Below are 24,104 nucleotides of genomic sequence, written 5' to 3'. Positions count from 1 at the left end.
CAACATCTTCTTGATCCAATCATCTACTGAAGGGCATCTGGGTTGATTCCATATCTTTGCTGTGGTAAATAGTGCTGCAAAGAACATTGTGCTATTAGATTTAGTATATCCTTGTTTCTGGACATTTGGGTAAATGCCAAGGAGTGGAATTGCTGGGTCATAGGGGAGCTCTATGTTTAGTCTTTTGAGGAATCACCATACTGCTTTCCATAGTGGTTGAACGAGTTTACACTTCCACCAACAAAGTGTAGTAGTGATCTGTCCTGGCCACATCACCACCAGCATCTGTTGTTACTAGATTTCTTCATCATGGCCATTCTAACTGGAGTGAGGTGGAATCTCAAAGCTGTTTTGATTTGCATTTCTTTTATGGCCTGAGATGCTGAGCATTTCTTCATGTGTCTATAGGTCATTCTTATTTCTTCTTCAGAGCAGTCTCTCTTTAAGTCTTTTAATGGGATGGTTGTTTCTTTGAAGATTTGATTTGGAGACATTCCATTTTTTTTTTAGCTGTTGATATGTTTTAGATATGAGGCCATTGTAAAGTTTTCAAGGTATTTGCTTTTACCTCAGTGTCTTCTATCCATTTGGAATTAATCCTGGTGCAGGGTGACGTAGAAGAATCCAACTTTAGTTTTCTGCAGGTGCTTAACCAACTCTGCCAGTACCCCTTGTTGAAAAGGCTGCCTTTTCTTCCATTCTACTTTTTTTGGCTCCTTTATCAAAGAGTAGGTGGCCATGGGTCTGTGGTTTGATTTCTGGGTCTTCTGTTCTAGTCCATTGGTCCTCAGGCCTGTGCCAGTATCAAGCTGTTTGGGTTATTATATGTCTTAATAGAGTTGAAAGTTTTGTATTGATATTCCTCCAGTGCTGTTCTTTCTGCTAAAAATTGTTTTTGCTACAACGGGGTCTTTTATTATTCCATATGAAATTTTGGATTGCTTCTATTTTCTTAAAGAATGACCTTGGGCTTTTGATGGGTATTGCGTTCAATTTGTAGACAGCCCTTGACAGGGTTTTCCATTTTCACGATGTTAATTTTTGTACATATATTTACTATCCCAAATAGCCTGAGCTGGCTATGTAAAGTGAATGACATTCTTTGATAGATACATAAACATCCTCTCTTTTTTGGGCACATGATGAGGAGAGAATTCATTTTCATTGAAGGCTATTGTGTCATTTTCACCCCTCCTCCTTTTTATTTTTCAGTACTGAAGTTGGAATGCAGGGCTTCACACTTGCTAGACAGGTACTACACAATTTGAGCCATGCTTACAGATAAAGCCTTTCTCCACTTATTGCCTTAGAATTGTTTTTTAGTGGTTTTTGCAATTTTGCCCAGAGGTGATCTCTTTTTTTCTTACTATTTATTGTGCCATCCTGGGACTTAAACTCAGGGCCTGGATGCTGTCCCTGGCGGTTTTTTTGCTCTACTTCCAGCTTTTAGTAGTTTATTGGAGATGAAGAATCTTAGACTTTTCTGCCTGTACTGGCTTCATACTAACTGCAATTCTCAGATCTCAGCTTCTTGAGTATAGGATTATGGGAATGACCTACCTACTTAAAACCTCCCACATGTAGCTTGTATTGAAAATGTATAACATCATACTTAGCTTGTTAGTTGAGATGGAACTCTTTAATTTTTTGCTTGGTCTTGCCTTGAACTGTGGTCCTCTGAACTTTCCCTCCTGATTCGTTTGCATTGTGATATTATTTCCTACAATACAGTAGTAATTATTACATCTCTGCCTATAAATTTCCAGATTTCATAATAAAGTCAGCAGAACTAGACCTTTGTGCTTTGTATAAAATTTGGAACAATGCAAAAAAAAATTTGGAACAATGCAAAATCAGCTACAGATATCCATAAGGTTATATATTAGTGGTTAGTTGTCTATCAGATATCTGGATTATTGGTTAAAACAACTGCAGAGGCTTAAACATTCTAGTGAGTCTAGGCCAATACCTTAGGATTTATATTTTAAAAGTGTTTTAGAGATGATTCTTATTGTAACTTTAACATAATCTCTTTATATCAATAACTTTTTTAAAAGATATTTTCTGTCAATATAGTGTTAGAAGTTGCCCTGCAGGAAACTTCATTTTTATTATTATTATTATTATCATTATTATTTTTTGTTCTAGGCCTTGAATACAAGGCCTGTGAACAGTCCCTGAGGATTTTCATGTTTGTTGTTGTTTTTGCCATTGCTGGGTCTTGAACTCAGGACCTGGGCACTCTCCTTGGGCTTTCCCAAGGCTAGCACTCTACCCTTGTGCCACCACACCACTTCCAGCTTTTTTTTATATATGTGGTACTGAGGAATCAAATCCAGAGCTTCGTGAGTACTCTACCCCTAGTCCATGCTCCCCGTCTCCCTGAGCTTTTTTTTTTTGTTCAAGGATACTTGAGCCACAGTTCTACTTCTGTCTTTTTGATGGCTAGTTAGAGAAAAGAGTCTCATAGACTTTGCTGTCTGGACTATTTTTGAACCACCATCCTCAGATCTCTGCTTCCTGAATGCCTAGGATTACAGGTGTGAGCTACTAATATCCAACCTAACCTTTATTTTATTAACTAATGTTTTTAATTATCAGAAACACTTAAATGCCAATGAAACATAATTAAAATTTTTTTTCTTGTAGTTGATCATAGCCGTGTTAAGTTGACTTTGAAAACTCCTTCTCAAGATTCAGATTATATTAATGCAAATTTTATTAAGGTATGTATCAGTGTTACATGGTATTCCTTTGTCATTTCTCAATGTCTTTTGTATAAGTTTTAATAAAGTTCTTCAAATTCCCCAAACATGATCCCAGGAAAAGTAATAAAAAATAAAAGAATTGACCCTTCATTCATGTTTAATCCCTTAGAAAGTTGTTAGTATTAGGGGCTGGAAGGGTGGCCTAGCAGTAGAGTGCTTGCCTAGCATACATGAAGCCCTGGGTATGATTCCTCAGTGCCATGTACACAGAAAAAGCTGGAAATGGTGCTCTAGCTCAAGTGATAGAGCACTAGCCTAGCAGAAAGCCCAAGGACAGTGTTTAGGCTCTGAGCTAAAGGTCCAGGACTAAAAAAGAAATCAGTAATATTAGAATTACTAGGTAGAATTGGTTTAAAATTATAGAACCTTAGCTTAAATTTTTTAAAACTTTTGGTAATTCTTGCTGTTTTTAAGTGACAGTAAAATTTAACACAGTCTTTTTGTTCATGCCAGTCCCTGAGGTCTGGTTGTCCCTGGGGTTTTTTGCTCGAAGCTAGTGGTCTACCACTTGACATAGCTCTGTTTCCAGCTTTTTGGTGGTTAATTGGAGATAAGAATCTCACAGAATTTTATGATCAACCTGATTTAGAACTGTGATCCTCAGATCTCATTTCCTCCTGAGTAGCTTGTGAGCCACTGGCATCCGGCAGCAGTCTTTTTTTTTTCCTTCAGCTTTGGTTTCTTTGATGAAAAGTAGTCATGATTTTTAGTTCAGTCTGGCTTAGAGCTTCTGATTCTCCTGCTTCAGTCTTCTGCTCATTAAATAGTTAAGTTTTTAAAATAATTATCAGTAGAGATGAAAACTATTTGACTGAGGTTAAATATAAGGCCTATTTTACTATAACTTAAAAGGCTTTTTAATAAGTTATTTTTAGCATTTCTAGTTACACAACTAATACTTTTAGTTGCTTTACATATGGTATTTTCTCTATTTAATACATTATTTTGTCAACAAAAATAGTAAGAATATATGCAGTATAATTTTACTGCCTATGTCAACATTGGACAGTCATGGTTTGAAATAATATTTTAACTATGATCACAGTAAAACCTAAATATAATAGTTAATAATTAAACTAGTAAGTGGGTGATTTATTTGTGCTCAGATTTTTTTGTTTGTATGATCATGTATTAGAAATTCTAGTTTTACTTGTACTTTAGGACATTTGACTTGTATGATTCACTTATGTGCTAAGTTTATTGTTTTAGTCATTTATCCTATTTGATCTAGTTTTCAGTTTATTATTTCAGGTCTGTGTGTATTAAATGAACTCTGGGTGTGGGTGTGGTACTTGAACTCATCCTGGGCATCCTTTTGCTTAAGCTGGCACTCCACCACTTTGAGCCACAGCTCTACTTCTAGTTTTTAAGTGATTAATTGGAGATTAAAATCTCACAGGGACTTTTCTGCCTGAAATGGCTTTGAACTGTAATCTCCAGATCTCAGCCTCTGGAGTAACTATGATTACAAATTTGAGCCACTGGCGCCTTGCTAAAGAACTTTTAAGTTAAATTAATTGAGATGGCCATGGAAGAAACTAGCTAAAATGGTTTTAGTGCTGATTTTACAATTGAATCATGTTTTTTATTACTGTTACAGATAGCTTTGTTTGTTAAGGATTAAGGCTTTAGTTTTTAATTCTAAGGTAAACAATTTTTAGTACGCATGGAATGGTTTTTAATTATCAATTACTTTATAGCCTAATAAGTAGCAGTGGTTACTAGAAAGCTGAAATTAATTGGGGATGTTTTGTCATATTTTAGTGAAGCCGGGCGTGGTGCCTCATGCCTGTAATCCTAGTTACTCAGGAGGCTGAGATCTGAGGATCACAGTTCAAAACCAGCATGGGCACTAAAAAATCCATGAGACTCTTTATCTCTAACCACCAGAACACCAGAAGTGGGACTGTGGCTCAAGGGGAAAGGCATAGCCTTGAGCTAAAGAGCTCAGGGACAGTGCTCAGGACCAAGAGTTCAAACCCCATGACCAACAGAGGGAGGAGAAGAAATCTTTTACTGAAAACATAACTACTAATAAATTTTGAAACCTTATTTGATAAGCATAATAAATGTGAAATTACAAATCATTTTAGGGTGTCTATGGGCCAAAAGCATATGTGGCAACCCAAGGACCTTTAGCGAATACCGTGATAGATTTCTGGAGGATGATATGGGAATACAATGTTGTAGTAAGTAATTTATGTTTTATAATTCATTTTGACATAGCTTGTTTTCTAGCTAAACAATGAGAGAATTTTTTTTAGTCACAATGATATTTGATTTTAATTAACATTTAGAGGAAAAGAACTGATTTCCAGAATGTATTTCATATTGTCAGAAATTAGTCTTCATATTTTAAGAGTATGGTAATAGTTTAAATCTTGTCATTGTTCAGTAACTTACTGAAACAACCACCATAATAACTTGAAAAAGGCAAAAAACAATTATTGCTTTCATAGATGAATACAATGCTTTGACAGTATAGTCATGAACTAGTCTGTTCTAGTCCTTTTTGAGTCTTTCTTAGAAAACATGTAAGCATATAACTATAAATTGTTACATAAAGTGTGAGAGAAACTGAGTAGCTTTAACTGTAAGCATGAATCATTGACAGCTTCAGCCTTTAATTTTATTAAATTTGATTAATTGGTTGTAGTATAAAGGGAGTTTTATTTTGAAGATACCATTTTGATAGTTTCTTTTAAGTCACTTTTAATACTAAAAGTGTTCTTATATAATGGCCAAGTGTGCTTTATCCTAAACAGTAATTATAGAAGTTAGCATTTTATTTAGAAAGTAAAATTGTGTGTAACATGTTATTTATTTCATACATCTCCCTTTTTAGATCATTGTAATGGCCTGTCGAGAATTTGAAATGGGAAGAGTAAGTATACCTATTGACATTTTATATTTCTATGTTTTTGTTGTATTGTGAACTATAAAGAAAACTTCTTTAGAAATCTTTTAGTGAGGCCAGGCATGGTTGCTCATGTCATATGTTTTTGTTTTGATGTTTAGCACTGGCAAAAAATTAAATTTATTTGAAATACTTGGAACCAGAATTGTTTCAGATTTTGACGTTATAGATACAATGCACCAAGTTAGCCTCCTTAGTCTAAAATTTGTAATTCTCCAAACTGAAACCTTTTTTCACCAATATGATGCTCACTAAGCTTGGAACATTTCACTTTTCAGGTTTTTGGATTTGAGATTTTTTTTTTTTGCCAGTCCTGGGGTTTGAACACAGCCTGAGCACTGTCTTTGGACCCTTTTTGCTCAAGGCCAGTGCTCTACCACTTGAGCCATAGCACCAATTCTGACTTTTGTATGTAAGTGGTACTGAGGAATTGAACCCAGGGCTTCATGCATGCTAGGTGAGCACTCTACCACTAGGCACTGAGGTCCTAGTATTTACTCTTAAATTGACACATCAGATAGTTCTACTTTGTTGTCTTAGAAGCATAAATATCAGCTTAAAAATTTTTCACTATTGGGCCGGGAGTTTGGCCTAGTGGTAGAGTGCTTGCCTAGCATGCACGAAGACCCAGGTTCGATTCCTCGGTACCACATACATAGAAAAAAAAGCCCGAAATGGTGCTGAGGCTCAAGTGATAGAGCTCTAACCTTGAGAAAGTCCAAAGACAGTGCTCAGGCCCTGAGTTCAAGCCCACGACTGGCAAAAAAAAAAAAAAATTATTCACTCTAGTTAATAGAAAATTGCTGTTTCGGGAACTAAGGATTTAGAACTAGTCAGGAACAAGAAGTTCTGGTATTACTATAAATAGTAATAGTTTGCCATGTATTTCAAAAAATATAAATGTCTTTTTTTTTTTTTTTTTAATTTTTTTTATACTGGGGCTTGAATGTGCCCTGGGCATTGTACTCGAGCTCTTCAGCTCAGGGCTAGTGCTTTACCACTTGAACTACAGTGCCACTTCCAGTTTTCTGGTGGTTAATTGGAGATAAGAGTCTCACAAACTTTCATGCCCTGGCTGGCTTTGAACCGAGATTCTCAGATCTTAGCCTCCTGAGTAGCTAGGATTCAAACACCAGCTACCAGTGCTCGGCACAGACATTTAACTCTTTATGAATAATCTTGGATACACATATAATTTTTCCTTTAAGAAAAGGTAAAATCAAGCATCCCAGCCTCTTGCCTGTTCATGTCCATTTTTCTGTTTTGAGGAGGAAAAAGTTGCAAGCTAAAATCCTAGGACACAAAATATTTGTAAAAGCTTAAAACAAAACCCTATATCATATAGATTACTTCCTTTTTTTCCCACAGAAAAAATGTGAACGCTATTGGCCTTTGTATGGAGAAGACCCTATAACATTTGCACCATTTAAAATTTCTTGTGTAAGTACCTATTTTTATATACATTAGTCAGACAATTTGCATACTAGAGTGATGAAAATTTAAATTGTACTATAATAGGAACCTGGGTTGACATATGCCAGATACTCCATGTAAATCTACATGTAGTTCTAGCAATTAGTAATAATGTTTGTTTTTCTATGACTTTACAAGTTTTGGAATGACCTTTTGTCATTGTATAATTTCCTTGTAATTTATGTTACTTTTGTGTTAGCTTATGTTAATTTTGTATATTTGTTGACAGTAATTTTGTATGTATTTAAGATTGAATAGAGTAACTGCTTTGAATGATCAGTTTGGAAATTAGTTGAAAATATTCATATCAGATAAATGATAAAGGCCCTTCCTTCATAACTGATGTAGACTGAATCAAATAAACCTCTCAGATCTGTTTCCTAACATAATTATGGGTAATACCTCTAAAGAATGTTACAATCGGGACCGGGAGTTTGGCCTAGTGGTAGAGTGCTTGCCTAGCATGCACGAAGACCCGGGTTCCATTCCTCGGTACCACATACATAGAAAAAAGCTGGAAGTGGTGCTGAGGCTCAAGTGGTAGAGCTCTAGCCTTGAGAAAGTCCAAGGACAGTGCTCAGGCCCTGAGCTCAAGCCCAGGACTGGCAAAAAAAAAAAAAAAAAAGAATGTTACTATCATATGTATAAACATAAGCTTGAGAACTGTCATCTTGTAAATAAAAAATGATGCTCTTGGCAAATAGTTTGGTACAAAACTTAATTACTTTGCTATTTAGTAATCTGTGGAAATTTCTAGTTCAAATTGAACAGCAGAAATATGAGAAAATTAAATACAAGGAAAGATTAAGAAAAATAGGCAGAAAAGAAAAAAAATGTGAGCCTAAAACCAGAAGTTTTGTTTTAGGTAACATGTAATATTTCTTAATCACTTATTAGCTCAACTTAAAAGAACTTAGTACAGCAAATATGAAAACTAGTGCCAGACATGGTGGCTCATGCCTGTAATCCTAGCTACTTAGGAGGCTGAGATCTGAGGATTATGGTTCAAAGCCAGCCTGGGCACTAAAGTCCATGAGACTTATCTCCGTTTAGCCACCAGAAAACTGGAAATGACACTGTGGCTTAAGGGTTAGGGTGATAGCCTTGAGCTAAAGATCTCAGAGCCAATACCCAGGACCGACAAAAATGAAAAAAGAAAATTAATATAGTAGGTTGATGGGGGTTGTTTATGGAGAGAGATTGTTAAAGGATTTACTTTATGAAATTAGGTGACAAATCTAAAATCTTTAAGATAGAGGAATCTAGAAGACTCGATGCTTCTGGTATGGTCCAAAGGCCAGCATCCTGGAGCCCTAGAACTGGGGGGGTAATGTTAAATTGTAGTCTGAAAACACTCATTTGTAGCACCAAGAAGAACTGAAGTTGCAAATGCAGGTAGTCTCGCTTTAGGGAATACTGGTCATTTTGTTTCATTTAAACTATCTGATTTGATGATGCCCTTCTCTGCTATAGAGGACAGTCTGCTTTATTTAGACTCATCATTTTAAATACTATTTGGAAACACCCAGAATATGTTTAACCAAGTAACCTAGGCGTTCTGTGGCGTACTCTGATTGACATTTAAAATTGACTTTCTCAGAATTGCTTTTGGTTTTGTTTTCTGTAGTTAAATATGATTTCTGTGATTTTTGTCATTAGAGAATTCAAGAATTCCATAATTTGGCAGTTGGATATGGATATATGTACCTAAGAAATAGAACACTTGCCTACCATATGCATGGCTCTGGATTTGTTCCATAGCAAGAACAAAGAACTTAAATAATTTGTGCTTCAAACTTCTGAATTCCTTATATTTGTACCTAAGATTGGCTGTCAACACTGACTCAACCTGTGCAGTCATATCATTGAGTTTCTCCTGCTGCGGAGGTCTTGTGTCTCTAACCTGTCTTGGCCAAGCAAGTCCCAGACTGTTAACCTCCTACTGACTCTCTATGTTGGATCATAAGAAAAATTTTGTCTTACGGACTGCCTGGCAATTTTTAGCTGCCAGTAGTGATTTTTTTTTTAAGGAGCATTAATCTATTTTGAGTCATTTCGTTGAATGTATATCTAAAAAATACACAAAACAAAGCTTGCTTAATCTTCCTGCAGTGACTGATACAGAACCATCATATGCAAAACCCAAATGTATGGAATTATATTTTGCAACTTGTATTACTAATACACTTACTAGGTATATCGAGAATTTTATACATTAATTTTATGTTAGGGACCCAAAATACTTCGTTTCTGTGTTTTGTTTCGTTGTTTTCACTGATTCCCAGATGTTTCTATTTTTAGGAAGATGAACAAGCAAGAACAGATTATTTCATTAGGACACTGTTACTTGAATTTCAAAATGTAAGTAGTTTCATTAGGGAAAATCTAGAATAGTTTTCAGTAGGCTTTTTTCCTTTGAAACAAGTTCTCACTGTATTACCAAGGCTAGCAACAAACAGAAAATCCTTCTGCCACAGGCTACCATACCTTGCAGCTTTCAAAGAGAAACTATATAAAAGCATCTTAATTTTTTCCTGACATTAATTAATGAAGAAACTCAAGTATACTATTTTTACCTAGCTTCTTGAGCCTTTTTCTTTTCAAAGTAATATAATTTTTAGCTTGTAACAACTTTCCCTAACTCTTAACTTGGTATTTGTCATTTTCCTCAACTACAGTAAGCAAATAATACTATTATTTACATGATTATTATTTACTTGTTTGTGCCCTCCCAAGACAATAAGAAGGTTTTAATTCAGAGCTTCACACTTGCTGCGTAGATTACTCTACCACTTGAGCCTTGTTTTGAATCATTTTTTTTTAATTTTTTTTTATTTTATTGTAATTAGTAAAAGGGTTACATGATATTTGCCAGATAGAAGGTGCATTAATTCACATACATTGATACCTTTTCACATGTCTTGGTACTCATTTCCCTCCGCCCCACACACACACCCCCTGAATCATTTTTTATTTAGTTATTTTTCAAATAGACTATCACCTTTTTTCCCCTGACCCATCTGGGTTTTAATCCTTCTGAAGATGCCATACACATACACAATCCCACTTAGAACTTCATTCCCCTCCAGTACTTTGGATTATAGGCATGAAACTACCATATCCAGCATTAGTTTGCAGTTCTTAGACATGAAATCATCAAAGCTAAATGATAAAGGAAATGGGGATGTAGCTCAGTAATAAAGTGCCTATCTAGCATACTTCAGGCTTTGGATTCAGTCCTCAACATTACACAAAATAAAGTAAAATTCAACAAGATCATGTTTTTAAATATACTTACCTTCCTATTTACAGATAAAGATACTTATGCCCTCCTGATCATGGCTTTGTAAATTATTTATTTTACTTTGGTGTTATACTTACTGAATTTCTATGGCATATCACACACATAAATCCTCAACTTCATAGTAGTAGATTTTGTCATCTGTACTTCATATAGATGAACATACAGAGGGGTTTTTGTTTTTGCTTGTTTGTTTGTTTTTTGAGTACCAAAAAGTATTTATTCGTTGTATTTTCCTAAGGGAAGAAGTGAAGGATGATCAAACTTACAGAGATTTTAATAGAAATTGCTAACCTGCTCAGTGAATGGCAGTAGAAATTGAATGGGTTTTGCCTGCGTTGTAGGCTTTATTCTTAAAACATCCTAGAATAACCATTCTCATAAGGCTTTTGTAATATTGGAAGCAAGCTAGACGTAAAATGCATTAGAACATAATCAATTATATAGAATTCTAGGCATTCACTTAACAGTGAGGATATTCTTAAGAAAGGAACACAAAGGCTCAATGTCTATGTGCCTCTGATGATATGAAATAATTATCAAAGTAAACACCAGGAATTGGAAATTAGTTTTTTTCCTTGTTCTTTTTTCCTTTTTGTCTTATCTGTTCACTTAGTAGGGGGAGGCACAAAAATGGAGAGATAAAGGATGAACAAATGCAGCACTGGTACTCACAAGACACTATATTGAAAACAAACTATGCAACTTCTGGGTGGGGACAGAATAAAGGAAAAAGCGATCTTGTCCAAAAGAAATGTATTTATTGCCTGATTTATGTAACTGTAACCCCCTCTATATTATCTTTATAATAACGATTAAAGATTTTTATAGCATCAGGACTTTTTTTTTTCCGTGTTCATTCTGTTTATTAGATTGAGAGACTGTCTTCAAATGACTAGTTAAGTGCTATACAGACACGGAAAAGATATATTAATAAAAGAAATAGCAGTAGAGCAAATCAAAATTAATGTACTTTCAAACAAAAAGTCAACAGAAGATATCTTATAAATAATTAGTAGTAGGGCAAATGAAAATAAATATGAGACCTGAAGTTTTTATACTTTAATGAGATAAAACAAAGAAATTTAAACTACTAAGTATAATCTGAGCGCCCCAAAATTTAGGAATATAGTCCTAAAAATATGAAACACTTCATAAATTTGTGTGTCATCCTGTGCAAAGGCTGTGCTAATCTTCTCTATATTGTCTCAATTTTAGTATGTGTGCTGCCAAAGCGAGCACAGGACTCGTGCATTCTTAAAAATTATTGAGTCCCCTCAAGAAATGTTATTCATGTGAGTTACAGCTTTAGTATTTACTATAGTTTTTCACTTATAGTGAATTTTGGTAATGAGTAATGAGCAGCAAAGCACTGTAAAGGTCTTTTCTCAGAAACCACAATTACAGAAAATGAAATGGGTCCTGAGTATGATTTCTGTTTTATTAACAAAATAGAAACATTTTTTAAACGTTTTTATTTTAAGGGGGTATAATATTGAGGTTTGAGCTCAGAACCATGCCTGACAGGCATAGTACAACTTGAGTCACACCTCCAAATCCAAATGACAAATTTTTGAAAACATGAATACAGAAGAATGTTTTCTACTAGCTGTTAAAGAAAATGTTAAATGAAATATTTTTTAAAAAAAGGAAAAAGCTCTGGCCGGGAGTTTGGTCTAGTTGTAGAGTGCTTGCCTAGCATGCACAAAGTCCCAAGTTCTATTCCTTGGTACCACATATATAGAAAAGCCAGAAGTGGTGCTGTGGCTCAAGTGGTAGAGCATTACCATTGAGGAAAAGCCCAAGGACAGGCCCTGAGATCAAGACCCAGGACTGGCCAAAAAAAAAAAAAATATTCTTAACATTACTCTTAAAATTCTTACAGATGGTACCTAAGCTATATTTTAAGAACCACTGATCTATAAGTTCTTTCTCAGTTTAATACTATTTGTCTTCTAATTAAAATGAATTATAGATAAATGCCTATGATGTATTATTCATGTAATTTGGTAAAAAAAGTGTGGAGTATAATTGTTGAACTTCTGTCTCTTTCTGTAAAACATTAAAAGTTAATTTAATTTTCCTTTCTTAATTTCTTTTTGCATAAAATGGAGTTTCAACACTGCCTTCTTGGAGATTAAATTATTTCATATGAAGCCATTAGCACCAGTGCATTCAATTCTATAAGGTGATATCTAAGTTTGCAAATATGTCTTTTATAATTGTTAAACTTCTGTTTTCTTTGAAGGAATCTCGTAGGCTCTATCAATTTCATTATGTGAATTGGCCAGACCATGATGTTCCTTCATCATTTGATTCTATTCTGGACATGATAAGCTTAATGAGGAAATACCAAGAGCATGAAGATGTGCCTATTTGTATTCATTGCAGGTACAAAAGAATTTTCCAAATGCATAAGTACAGAGCTTTAAGTTTGATAATAAATAAGGCTTTATTTATATTTATTACTATGATGATAATAATGATGGTGATGGTGGGTCAGAACCTTCCCTATCCTTAGTATAGTATGTTTGAGACTGAATATTTATAAGTTGATATAATTTAATTTGATGAGTAGATTTATTTAAGTGGAACATTTAAAACATAGAATCAGATATTTGAAAATGCTGTTTACTTGGTTGAAAGCTGCAAAAAAAATGTATTCTTTACTCCAATCAATGCATATGGCTTCATAGATACATATACTCTTAAAATCAGTATAGTGATATTCTCTATTAATTTTTTTTTTTTCTTTGCCAGTCCTGGGCTTGAGCTCAGGGGCCTGAGCACTGTCCTTGGATTTTTCTCAAGGCTAGAGCTCTACCACTTGAGCCTCAGCACCACTTCCGGCTTTTTCTAAGTATGTGGTACTGAGGAATCGAACCTGGGTCTTCGTGCATGCTAGGCAAGCACTCTACCACTAGGCCAAACTCCCGGCCTCTATTAATTTTTTTAAGAACAGGTAGAAGCAGTTTCATGGAGATAGAGTTCCTAAGAACCAAAAATTATTTTGTGAACAGAGTACTAAAGGAGATTAAAGCTTAGAAAATAAAAACAAATTATTATTTTTCAAATTAATTTCCCCGATAAATGACATGGCATTTTCATAGCTAATATGATTGACAGGAGACTTTGTTACAATAAATACATACATAGATTGATAGTCTCAAATAATGTCATTAATTTTAAGGCATTTTAAAAAGAATTTATAAGGAGACATTGATGTTAAGATACTTGTTGCAGAATGGTTGCAGTATGGAGTAAAATAAAATGTAAGTTCTAGAACTGTTAAAAAAAGAAAAAATACAAAATTCAGTGTTTTCCATTGCTTAGAAATGAAAGTATCCATGTGTGCACTTATGCCTGTTAGATTATGAAGTTATATTTTTGTATTTATTTTTTTGCCAGTCCTGGGACTTGAACTCAGGCCTGGATGCAGTCTTTGAGCTTTCTCGAGCCTAGCACTCTACCTTGAGCCACAATACCATGTATATGTGATACCAAGGAATCAAACCCAGGGCTTATGTATGTAAGACAAGCACTCTACCACTAGGCCAAACTCCAATGGAGTTATCTTTTATACCTACGAAATTACTAGCAGGAAGCTTCTTATATTAAGGTAAATAATTTGTTAAGTATCATTATACATTATCCCAGCAGTCTTCAGTTTATACTTGTCAACTTTAAATTATTTTGTAGAAATATTTTCATTTGTTTATGTTTACAGTTCAGTTACCTTTTTAAAATTTAGTCATTTCAGCATGCAAGAAATTGACCTTGCTCAATTTGCTTACTCAGCTGGCATTCTTAATTCTTGAGTCACACGCCCAGTCCAGCTTTTTGGTGTTTATTTTGAAGATAGAGTATCTCAGACTTTGCTGCCTGGGTTGGCTTTGAATCTTAATCCTCCAGATCTTACCCTTCTAAGGTATGAGCTGTCAACCCTCAGCATCATTCTTCTGTTTGTGTGTCAAGGTTGTGCTCACTGTGTAGTCCCAGTTGACTTTAAACTCAAGATCCTTTTGGCCTTTTGCCTTCTAGGCACTGGGATTACAGGCATGTACCTCTACCCAACCTAAATACAGATTGGTCTATTTACAGTGCCTATTAATAATAATAAAAGAGCTCTTTTTTATCTTTAGTCCAAGAAAGTGACTTACAGATGAAAATGTAAGGATCTACTAACAATGTGGTTTAAGGAACAAAATTTGTTGTGTATTTAGTACAATTGTTTGACCTGTTTAATGACCAATTAATTAAGTAGTTCTCTGGTTTAAAAGGAAAACCATTACAGAATTAAAAGATAGAACTATTTTGATTTGACTTTTTCATAAACTATTTGAAATTATTTCCTGATCTATTAATGTTTTCCAGTGAATGTAGTTCCTAAGTCTATTTTAATAGAAACATTTTCTGTTTTTTTAAAAAAATTGGAGAGCTAAAAGTGTGGTCTAGTGGTAAAGTGCTTGCCTACTGTGTTTGAAGCCCTGGATTCAATTTCTGGGTACCACATAAGCAGAAAAAACTAGTGATACTGTGGCTCAAGTGGTAAAAGTGTGTGTTTAAAGAATGTTTCCAATGGACACTGGTGGCTTATGCCCATAGTCCTAGCTACTTAGGAGGCTCAGATCCAAGGCTTATGATTCATTTAGCTGGGACAGATAAGTCCCCATTAGACACTTAATCTTCAGTTGATGGGAAGTGGAACTGTGGCCCATAATGGTAGAGTTGCTAGCCTTAATCCAAAGAGTTTAGAAAGACAATACCCAGGCCCTGAGTTCAAGCCCCATGACCAACCAAAAAATTTTTTTTATGTTTCCCCCATATAATGCATTAATGTAACTTTTTAAAAAGCAACAACAAAGCCTTCTCTACATCCCGTTAGTAGTTCTTTAGGAATTGAAGTATTAGTCTTTAAATAGTTTGAAAATGAGTGATCTACACTATCTTTCTCAGGTTTATGTGTGTATGTGTGTGTGTTTTGTTCTCTTTTGTTTTTGCCAGTCTTGGAGCTTGAATTCAGCCTGGGTGCTTGCTGTCCCTAAGCTTCTTTTGTTCAAGGTTAGCACGTACCACTTGAGCCACAGTGCCACTTCCATTCTTTTCTGTTTGTGTGGTATTAAGGCTGAACCCAAGGTTTCTTGCATGGTAGGCAAGCACTTTACCACTAAGCCACATTCACAGCCCTCTTTCTGAATTTAATGTTCTTTGTCATCTAATTTTGCTCTCTTAACTCTTATGAAATCATTGTTGGTCTTCAAATCAATTTCTAGGCTGTGACACTCTTTGTCTGATTACATTTCTTTTTATTCAAAACAGAAGAGCCATTTTTAAGATATTTTATTTCTGTTGAATATTGTTAGCTAGACAGGAATTTCTGAGGTAGAATTAGACTTCCAAAGCAAAGGCTTACATGTGTTGTGGATTCTCTTGTCCTTATAAGTTTCTTTTTTTTTTTTTTTTTTTGCCAGTCCTGGGCTTAGGCTCAGGGCCTCAGCACTGTCCTTGGACTTTCTCAAGGCTAGAGCTCTGCCACTTGAGCCACAGCACCACTTCTGGCTTTTTTTTATGTAGATGGTACCTAGGAATCAAATCTAGGTCTTCGTGAATGTTACGTAAGCACTCTACCACTAGGCCAGAATTCCCGGCCCCCTTAGAAGTTTCTTAAGTCAAATTGTATTGTTTTGTTTTGTTTTGCTAGTCCTGGGGCCTGAGCAATGTCCTTAGGCTTTCCTCAAGGCTAGCGTGCTACAACTTGAGCCACAGCACCAATTCCAGATGTTCTGTATATGCGGTAATAAGGAATTGAACCCCAGTCTTCGTGCATGCTAGACATGCAATCTACCACCAAGCCAAACTCCTGGCCCCTTAAATCAAATTTTAAAAGATAGAATTGTTAACAATGAAAGCTGAGTGGAATGGCTCATTCCTGTCCTAACTACACTGGAGGCTGAGATTTGAGGATTGCGGTTGAAAGCCAACCCTGACACTAAAGTCTGTGAGACTCTTATTTCCAGCTAACCACCAGAAAACTGAAAGTGGCGTGGCTTATGTGGTAGGGTGGTAGTCTTGAGCTGAAGAGCTCAGAGACAACACCCAGGCCCAGAGTTCAAGTCCCACAACTAGGGAGAAAAGAGAAAGAAAGAAATGTTAACAGTGAGAGTGGTGATGTGGACACATTTTAAATTTTAGTTTGTTTACTTAAGTAAGTAGAATTTTTTCTAATTTTTTAATTTGTGCTTTTGAATGTTATGCCCATCCATGTTTACTTCATAGTTCTTTTGTTACAAAAACCAATATGTTTTTCCTCAAACTTTCTATCCTTAGTGCAGGCTGTGGAAGAACAGGGGCCATTTGTGCAATAGATTATACGTGGAATTTACTAAAAGCTGGGGTAAGAATTTTATGTGTAGCATATGTAGTTTATTAATTGATTTTTCCATTTTGGTATTATTTGAAATTAGTAGTATACATCTTGTTATATATGTTTTCAGTATCTTCATGTAAAAAATAAAAGATAATGAAATTTTTAAGTAATGGTAATAAATAAAAGTAATGAAAAATATAAATATTGTATATTGCCTTGAGTTTAAAAAAAAGAGAATTGTCTTGGTGAATGAATTCCTATATTAAAGAAAGAGTCCTGAACATCTACCTTTCCAGATAGAATTTGTATTGCCTCTTAAATTTGTGAAAAATTTCAGTAAATATTTATAGTTTGTATGAATCTATCCATGTGTGTCATATACACTGTGTCCATATACATAGTAGGGTCAATATTTGTAGCTCCTTTGCTTTTGTCTTCCTCTTTTTTCCTATGTCTATATCATTATTCCCTAATTTTTTATCTTTGTTAATGAATATTTGTTCCTTAGAAGCCCTCTGAAATTAAATATTTTCTTTATATTTCTCAAATCTGATTTTTAATACTCAAATGGAAATTTTAAGTGAAAAATTTAAATTTATATTATTTTAATATAGCAATGGAAAGAGAACTCATGTTTATTTTTGGCAATACTGAGGATTGACCTCAGGGCTAGTTTTTTTGTTTTTTTTTTTTCCCCAATCCTGAGCTTGGGCTTAGGGCCTGAGCATTGTGCTTGGGTTTTCTCAAGGCTAGCGCTCTACCACTTGAGCCACAACAGCACTTCCAGCTTTTTTCTATGTATGTGGTACTGAGGAATTGAACCTGCGTCTTTCGTTGTGTCTACAGTTTAGATCACAAGTAGCCTCATCTTCTTTTAGAGCTCTGTCTTTAGTCCTTGGCTTTTTCCCAAACTCAGTTCTCCAAAGAATTACAGATTAAATCTGCCATGCTTGCATATATTTCCTTTACTTTAATGACTTAACCTCTTTTAATAACTATCTGTACCCACTAAGATTTGTCACAGTCTCTGTCTCCATTATTCTGTTACCATGCTTTGGCTAGATTTTTATTTGTTCACTCATCCATCGCTGCATCTTGACCGTTAAGGGTCTGGGAGAGCTTTGTATCTACAGTTCCATATATAGGATCTCAGTAAATATTTCCTGTTGTCCAGCATGTATCCTAAGGGTGTATGAGAAGTTGATGAGTATTTTACTGTTTGCAATTGTCTAAAGGTATATATGTATATTAAATTTTTTATTTTAGAAAATACCAGAGGAATTTAATGTATTTAATTTAATACAAGAAATGAGAACACAAAGGCATTCTGCAGTACAAACAAAGGTATACTTGTTGGCTTCACTTTATAAACTATTTTTTTAATGTCCTCTTGCTCATTTTAAGTCTTTTCCCTTGTTTAACACTTATCTCCTAAATAGGAGCAGTATGAGCTTGTTCATCGAGCCATCGCCCAACTATTTGAAAAACAGTTACAACTATATGAAATTCATGGAACCCAGAAAATTGCTGATGGAGTAGTAAGTATTCTTGGCCTGCTTTAGCAAACTTCTGCTTTTTACCAAACTGTAATATTTAATATTGAAATTGTTGTCATGTGTTTTATCCAAGTTACTAATACTCATAATAGTTACTATTTTTATATAACCTAGATTTTTTTTTGGCTCGGTTGTGAGGCTTGAACTCTGGGCCTGGGTTGTTGTCACTAAGTTCTTCAGCTGAAGGCTGAATGTGCTCTGTCTCATGAACTTTAGTTCCCAAGCTAACTTTGAACTGGAGTCCTCAGATCTTAGCCTCCTGAGTAGCTAGGATTACAGGCAGGAGCTACCAGTACCTGGCTAGCCCTAATATTCTTATTGAATATTCTTATTCTTTTTTTTTCTTTTTTTCTTTTTTTTTTTTTTTGCCAATCCTGGGCTTAGGCTCAGGGCCTGAGCACTGTCCTTGGACTTTCTCAAGGCCAGAGCTCTACCACTTGAGCCTCAGCACCGGTTCCAGCTTTTTTCTATGTATGTGGTACCGAAGAATCAATCCCAGGTCTTCATGCATGCTTGGCAGGCCCTCTACCACTAGGCCAAACTCCTGGCCCCTGAATATTCTTATTCTTGACCCAACAAGAATTCTAAATTCTCTTTGTGTTCTCATCTCCATCTCAGTTTTCTTAATTAATTCTCATTTCTTTCTTGTTTTTTCTTTTTTGGTTTGGGTCAGTTGTGGGGTTTGAACTCTGGGCCTAGGTACTGTCCCTGAGCTCCTCAGCTCAAGGCTGGTGCTCTACCACTTGGAGCCACAATGCCATTTCTGGTTTTCTGATGATTATTTGAAAATAAGAGTTTCACAGACTTTCCTTCCTGGGCTGGCTTGAAACTGCAGTCCTCACAGTAGCTAGAATTACAGGCATAAACCACCTTCACCTGGCTATAACCTAGATTTTGTTAGCTCACTTCTCTCTCCTGTTCAATTCTATTTTATTTTCTTATTTATTTAGTCAGTTGTGGGCCTGGACACTGTCTCTGAGCTCTTCAGTTCAAGGCTACTATCACCCTCCCTCTTGAGCCACAGTGCCACTTCTATTTTAATTTTGTCTTGTTCTTGCAATTGTTCTTTTGTGTATGCTGTAAACAGGGTCTCATTATGTAGGTCCCGCTGACATGAAACTTTGATCCTCAGCCTCCTGAATTCTGCAGTTATAGGTGTGCACCGTCAAACCTAGTGCATACTATATACTTCTACATACTTTATCAAGCAGAATTCTTTTTTTTTTTTTTTTTTTTTTTTTTTTGCCAGTTCAGGGCTTGAGCTCAGGGCCTGAGCACTGTCCTTGGATTTTCTCAAGGCTAGAGCTCTACCACTTGAGCCTCAGCGCCACTTCCGGCTTTTTTCTATGTATGTGGTACCGAGAATCGAACCCGGGTCTTCATGCATGCTAGCCAAGCACTTTAACCACTAGACCAAACTCCTGGCCACCTAAGCAGAATTCTTGAGCATGTTGTTCTCTGACATTTTAGCACCTGGCCTCTCATTTCTTTTGTTTTTTGTTTTGTTTTTTTGTTTTTGTTTTTTTGCCAGTCCTGGGCCTTGAGCTAAGAACCTGAGCACTGTCCTTGGACTTTCTCAAGGCTAGAGCTCTACCACTTGAGCCTCAGCACCACTTCCAGCTTTTTTCTGTATATGTGGTACCAAGGAATTGAACCCAGGTCTTTGTGCATGCTAGGCTAGTACTTTACCATTAGGCCAAATTCCCGGCCTTCATTTCTCTTTTTTTTTTTTTTTTGCCAGTCCTGGGCTTGAGCTCAGGGCCTGAACACTGTCCTTGGACTTTCTCAAGGCTAGAGCTCTACCACTTGAGCCTCAGCACCACTTCTGGCTTTTTTCTATGTATGTGGTACCGAGGAATCGAACCTGGGTCTTCATGCATGCTAGGCAAGCACTTTAACCACTAGGCCAAACTCCCGGCCCCTTCATTTCTCTTTTTGAATACAATATTTTGTGCTTAGTACAACTTTTTTTTTTCTCCCTTCAGTCATGGGTTTGAATTCTGGGCTTGGGCACTGTTAATCACTTTGAGCCACCGTGCCATTTACTATTTTGTGCTTAACTACACTGGGTTTTTTGTTTTTGTTTTTTTTCCCAGTCCTGGGCTTGAGCTGTCCTTGGACTTTCTCAAGGATAGAATTCTACCACTTGAGCCTCAGTGCCACTTCCGGCTTTTTTTCTATGTATATGGTACCAAGGAATCGAACCCGGGTCTGCATGCCTGCTAGGCAAGCACTCTACCACTAGGCCAAACTCCCAGCCCAACTACAGTATTTTTGGAGGGAAAACTTCTTTATATCTTCATTATTTAATAGGTGATAAGTTGAGAAAATGAGCTGCAAACACTTAAAACTATTGGTTTTTCCTTTTTCTTGTTGGATGGTTTTGCAAGTTTTCCAAAACATATAATTTTACTTGTTGATTTTCCACCTGAGTGATTTGTTACCAAATGCTGATTTCAATTTGTTAAGGTAACCTTAATGCTGATCCATGAGTTTTAGCAATTCTGTATATTTCTTGTATTAACCAAGTGACAGTTTCAAGTATTAAGAATTTTTTTATGTGAGCTTTCTTTTTCATTTTTTAATGTAAGAATCACTCCACTTAGGTATTGCAGATTACTCTTATTTTTCCATTTAGTTTAATTAAATTCTGTTTAACCTGTTTTAGTCTAGCCAAATAGAGTATTGCGTGAAGTTGAATGTTTATTCTTTCTAAGCTTTTCTAAATAAAATAAGACATTGATATTCAAAAAGCAAGGCAGCTTTAATTTATTTCATAAATTCAAGATGAATTACAAAATGAAGGTATTTGTTTTCTTTGATATATTTCAGTGAAAAATAACCATTATTAACCTCCACATTTTTAAATGTATAGAAAATTGTTGCATATTTTTTAAGCTTTCACTATCTATAATCTCCAAAATATTACGTATGTTAAATACTACATTACTCATCTGCATTTTCTTGTTTTTTTTTGTGTGTGTGAGGATCATATATAGAGGGGTTATAGTTACATTAGTCAGGTAGTGCATGCATTACTTCTCACACATTCCTCTTCTCATGCTTTTGTCCTCATTTCCCTCCCCTTATCCATCCAAATCATCTTGTTCCCCCCTTCCCTTTCCTATTTCAAATAAATAAATGTATTTACAATATACCAGATAACAAAGTCAGATACAGTAACAATATGAAATTAACCATAAGGGCAAAAAAAGAGAAGAGAAATAACATACTACGTTAAGAACAACAATCACACAAGATAAAAGATCTTGTTTCCACATCCTAGAGCTCATTTCATTTAGTCTCATCCTATTCGACCTTATGTACCTAAGTTTTGAACTATTATAATCCTCTGCTAGGAAAGTCCATGGAATGAATCAATTCTTTTTTTTACTAGTCTAGTGTCTATACTAGTGTTATATACTTGTTTGTATATAAGTCAGTTAGGTATGACTAAGGAATACAATAGGACATAATTCATTGAATGAGATATAAGAAAAGAAGAAATAACCAATACTAAATAAGTGATTACTTAAAACCACTTATTGCTTAAACCTCATTTATCCAAAAATTATTGAAAAAGATGAAAGATATAAATTCTGTTTTATTAGTTTTTCCCCCCTCTGTTCATATAGAATACATGTTTCAAGTATTAATAATACTGGATCTTAGGATAATGCATATTTATTTTCTCAGGAGATCTTTTTTTTTTTTTTTTTTTTTTTTTGCCAGTCCTGGGCTTGAGCTCAGGGCTTGAGTACTGTCCTTGGACTTTCTCAAGGCTAGCACTCTACCATTTGAGCCTCAGCACCACTTCCAGCTTTTTGCTATGTATGTGGGGTACCGAGGAATCGAACCCGGGTCTTCGTGTATGCTAGGCAAGCACTCTATCACTAGGCCAAACTCCCGGCCCAGGAAATCTTTTTTTTATAGTAACATTTGAAATAAATGTCATGGGCTGGTGCTTTCCTAATAAGTGCAAAAAGTCCTTGGTTCCATACCCAGTACCAAAACAAGAAAAGACCAAAAAAAAAGGAATGCAGTGGAAGTAATTGAAAAGCTTGAACAAAGCTGGGATTAATCATATGGCTAAAAGTTTCCTTGTGTGTGTGTGTGTGTGTGTGTGTGTGTGTACGTGTGTGTGTGTGTATGTGTATGTGTGTATATGTGTATGTGTGTATGCGTGTCAGACTTGAACTCTGGGCCTGAGCATTGACCCTGAGCGCTTCAGCTCAAGGCTACTGTCCTACCCTTTTAGCCATAGTGTCACTTCGAGCTTTCTGATGGTAAATTGGAGATAAGAGTCTCAAGGACTTTAGTGCCTAGTCTGGCTTTGAACTGCAATCCTCAGATCTCAGCCTTCTGAGAAACTAGGATTGTAAGTGTGAGCTACATGCCCAGCAATACTTTCTTGAATTACTTTGTTTGGTGGTATAAGTGACATAAATAAATGTGTGTGTGTGCCTAGGTGCTTAATCTTTTAGCAGTTGATAAAAATCTACTGTTTGTTTATATAAATCTATTCTGCTATTTGGTTTGGTCTTTCAGACTAAAAGCCAGAAACAATTTAGTTGAAACTTGAAGAAGGAAATTTTCTTCTCCTAATTTTGATGGAATTTTTTTTGTTGTTGTTCTTGACAGAATGAAATTACAACTGAAAACTTGGCTAGCTCCATAGATGCTGAAAAGCAAGATTCTCCTCCTCCAAAGCCACCAAGGACTCGCAGGTATTCTGAGTCCTCAAACATTTTCTTTGAAGAGTTCATGGGGCTGGGAATGTGGCTTAGTGATAGAGTGTTTACCTAACATGCATGAAGCCCTGGGTCCCTCAGTGCCACATAAACAGAAAAGGCTAAAAGTGGTGCTATGGCTCAAGTCATAGAGCGCTATCCTTGAGCTAAAGAAGCTCAGGAACAGTACTCAGGCCCTGAGTTCAAGCCCCAGGACTGACCCCCAAGAAAGTTAATTTAAAAGGTTTTAGGCTGAGAACGTAGCCTAGTGTGCATGAAGCCCTGAGTGAGTTCACTTTCTCAGTACCACATACAGAGAAAAAGCTGGAAGTGATGCTGTGACTCAAGGGCTGGAGCACTAGCTTGAGAAAGCCCAAGGCCAGTGCCCAAGGCCTGAGTTCAAGTCCGAGAACTGGCAAAAAAAAAATGCTTTATATCTTTGTTTTTTCTGATGTGTATGACATCTGATTTGTGATATGATAAAAGTTATATTTCTTCTAGAATAAAATGTTTGTAAGCCAGGCACTGGTGGTTCATGATTGTAGTCCTAGTTACTTAGATGGCTAGGATCTGAGGATCTTAATTTAGAGCCAGCCTGGGCAAGAAAGTTTATGAGACTTGTAACCTCAAATTAACTACCTAAAACTGGATGTGGGAACTGTGGCTCAAATGGCAGAGCAATGGCTTTGAGCAATAAAAGCTCAGGACGACACTTGGTCCACAATTGAAGCCCCAAGATTGGCACAAGACCAAAAGAGAAGACTAACAAATAATCAGAATTTCAAAACTATACTACTGCTAAGCTAGAATTTCATAACATGGAAAATTTTGATACCTTTGCATGGTGGTATCATACCTTTGCACACTGGCAATCATAGCACTTGGGAAGCTCAGTCCCCAGGACTATGAGTTTAAGATCAGTCCACTTAGTGAGATCCTTCGTCAAAAAATAAAGAAGTCTGCCTTGCATGTAGTACTTAAAAAGTAGTTAG

At 35.8% G+C, this 24,104-nt stretch overlaps 1 protein-coding gene and 1 non-coding gene across 2 annotated transcripts in view; one reads left to right on the top strand and one right to left on the bottom strand.

The window, feature by feature from the left end:
- Ptpn12 (protein tyrosine phosphatase non-receptor type 12) overlaps positions 1-24,104 on the top strand; it is a 60,997-nt gene that overhangs the window by 24,176 nt on the left and 12,717 nt on the right. Inside the window, exons 3-12 of the mRNA XM_090332915.1 lie at positions 2,650-2,726; positions 4,862-4,957; positions 5,614-5,652; positions 7,054-7,125; positions 9,460-9,519; positions 12,708-12,850; positions 16,787-16,853; positions 18,093-18,170; positions 18,266-18,364; positions 23,024-23,109. Coding sequence (XP_090189041.1) covers positions 2,650-2,726; positions 4,862-4,957; positions 5,614-5,652; positions 7,054-7,125; positions 9,460-9,519; positions 12,708-12,850; positions 16,787-16,853; positions 18,093-18,170; positions 18,266-18,364; positions 23,024-23,109 — 817 coding nt within the window. The remainder of the gene's footprint in view (positions 1-2,649; positions 2,727-4,861; positions 4,958-5,613; positions 5,653-7,053; positions 7,126-9,459; positions 9,520-12,707; positions 12,851-16,786; positions 16,854-18,092; positions 18,171-18,265; positions 18,365-23,023; positions 23,110-24,104) is intronic.
- LOC150063232 (U6 spliceosomal RNA) lies at positions 11,596-11,701 on the bottom strand. Its single transcript, XR_016535709.1, has one exon. It is a non-coding gene; the product is annotated as a U6 spliceosomal RNA (small nuclear RNA).

Source organism: Megascapheus bottae, chromosome 5, assembly GCF_031878675.1.
Source record: "Megascapheus bottae isolate mThoBot1 chromosome 5, mThoBot2.hap1, whole genome shotgun sequence".
NCBI classification, from domain to species: Eukaryota; Metazoa; Chordata; class Mammalia; order Rodentia; family Geomyidae; genus Megascapheus; species Megascapheus bottae.
The sequence above is the reverse complement of the archived record's forward strand: the minus strand, read 5'-3'. Positions and strand labels throughout refer to the sequence as shown.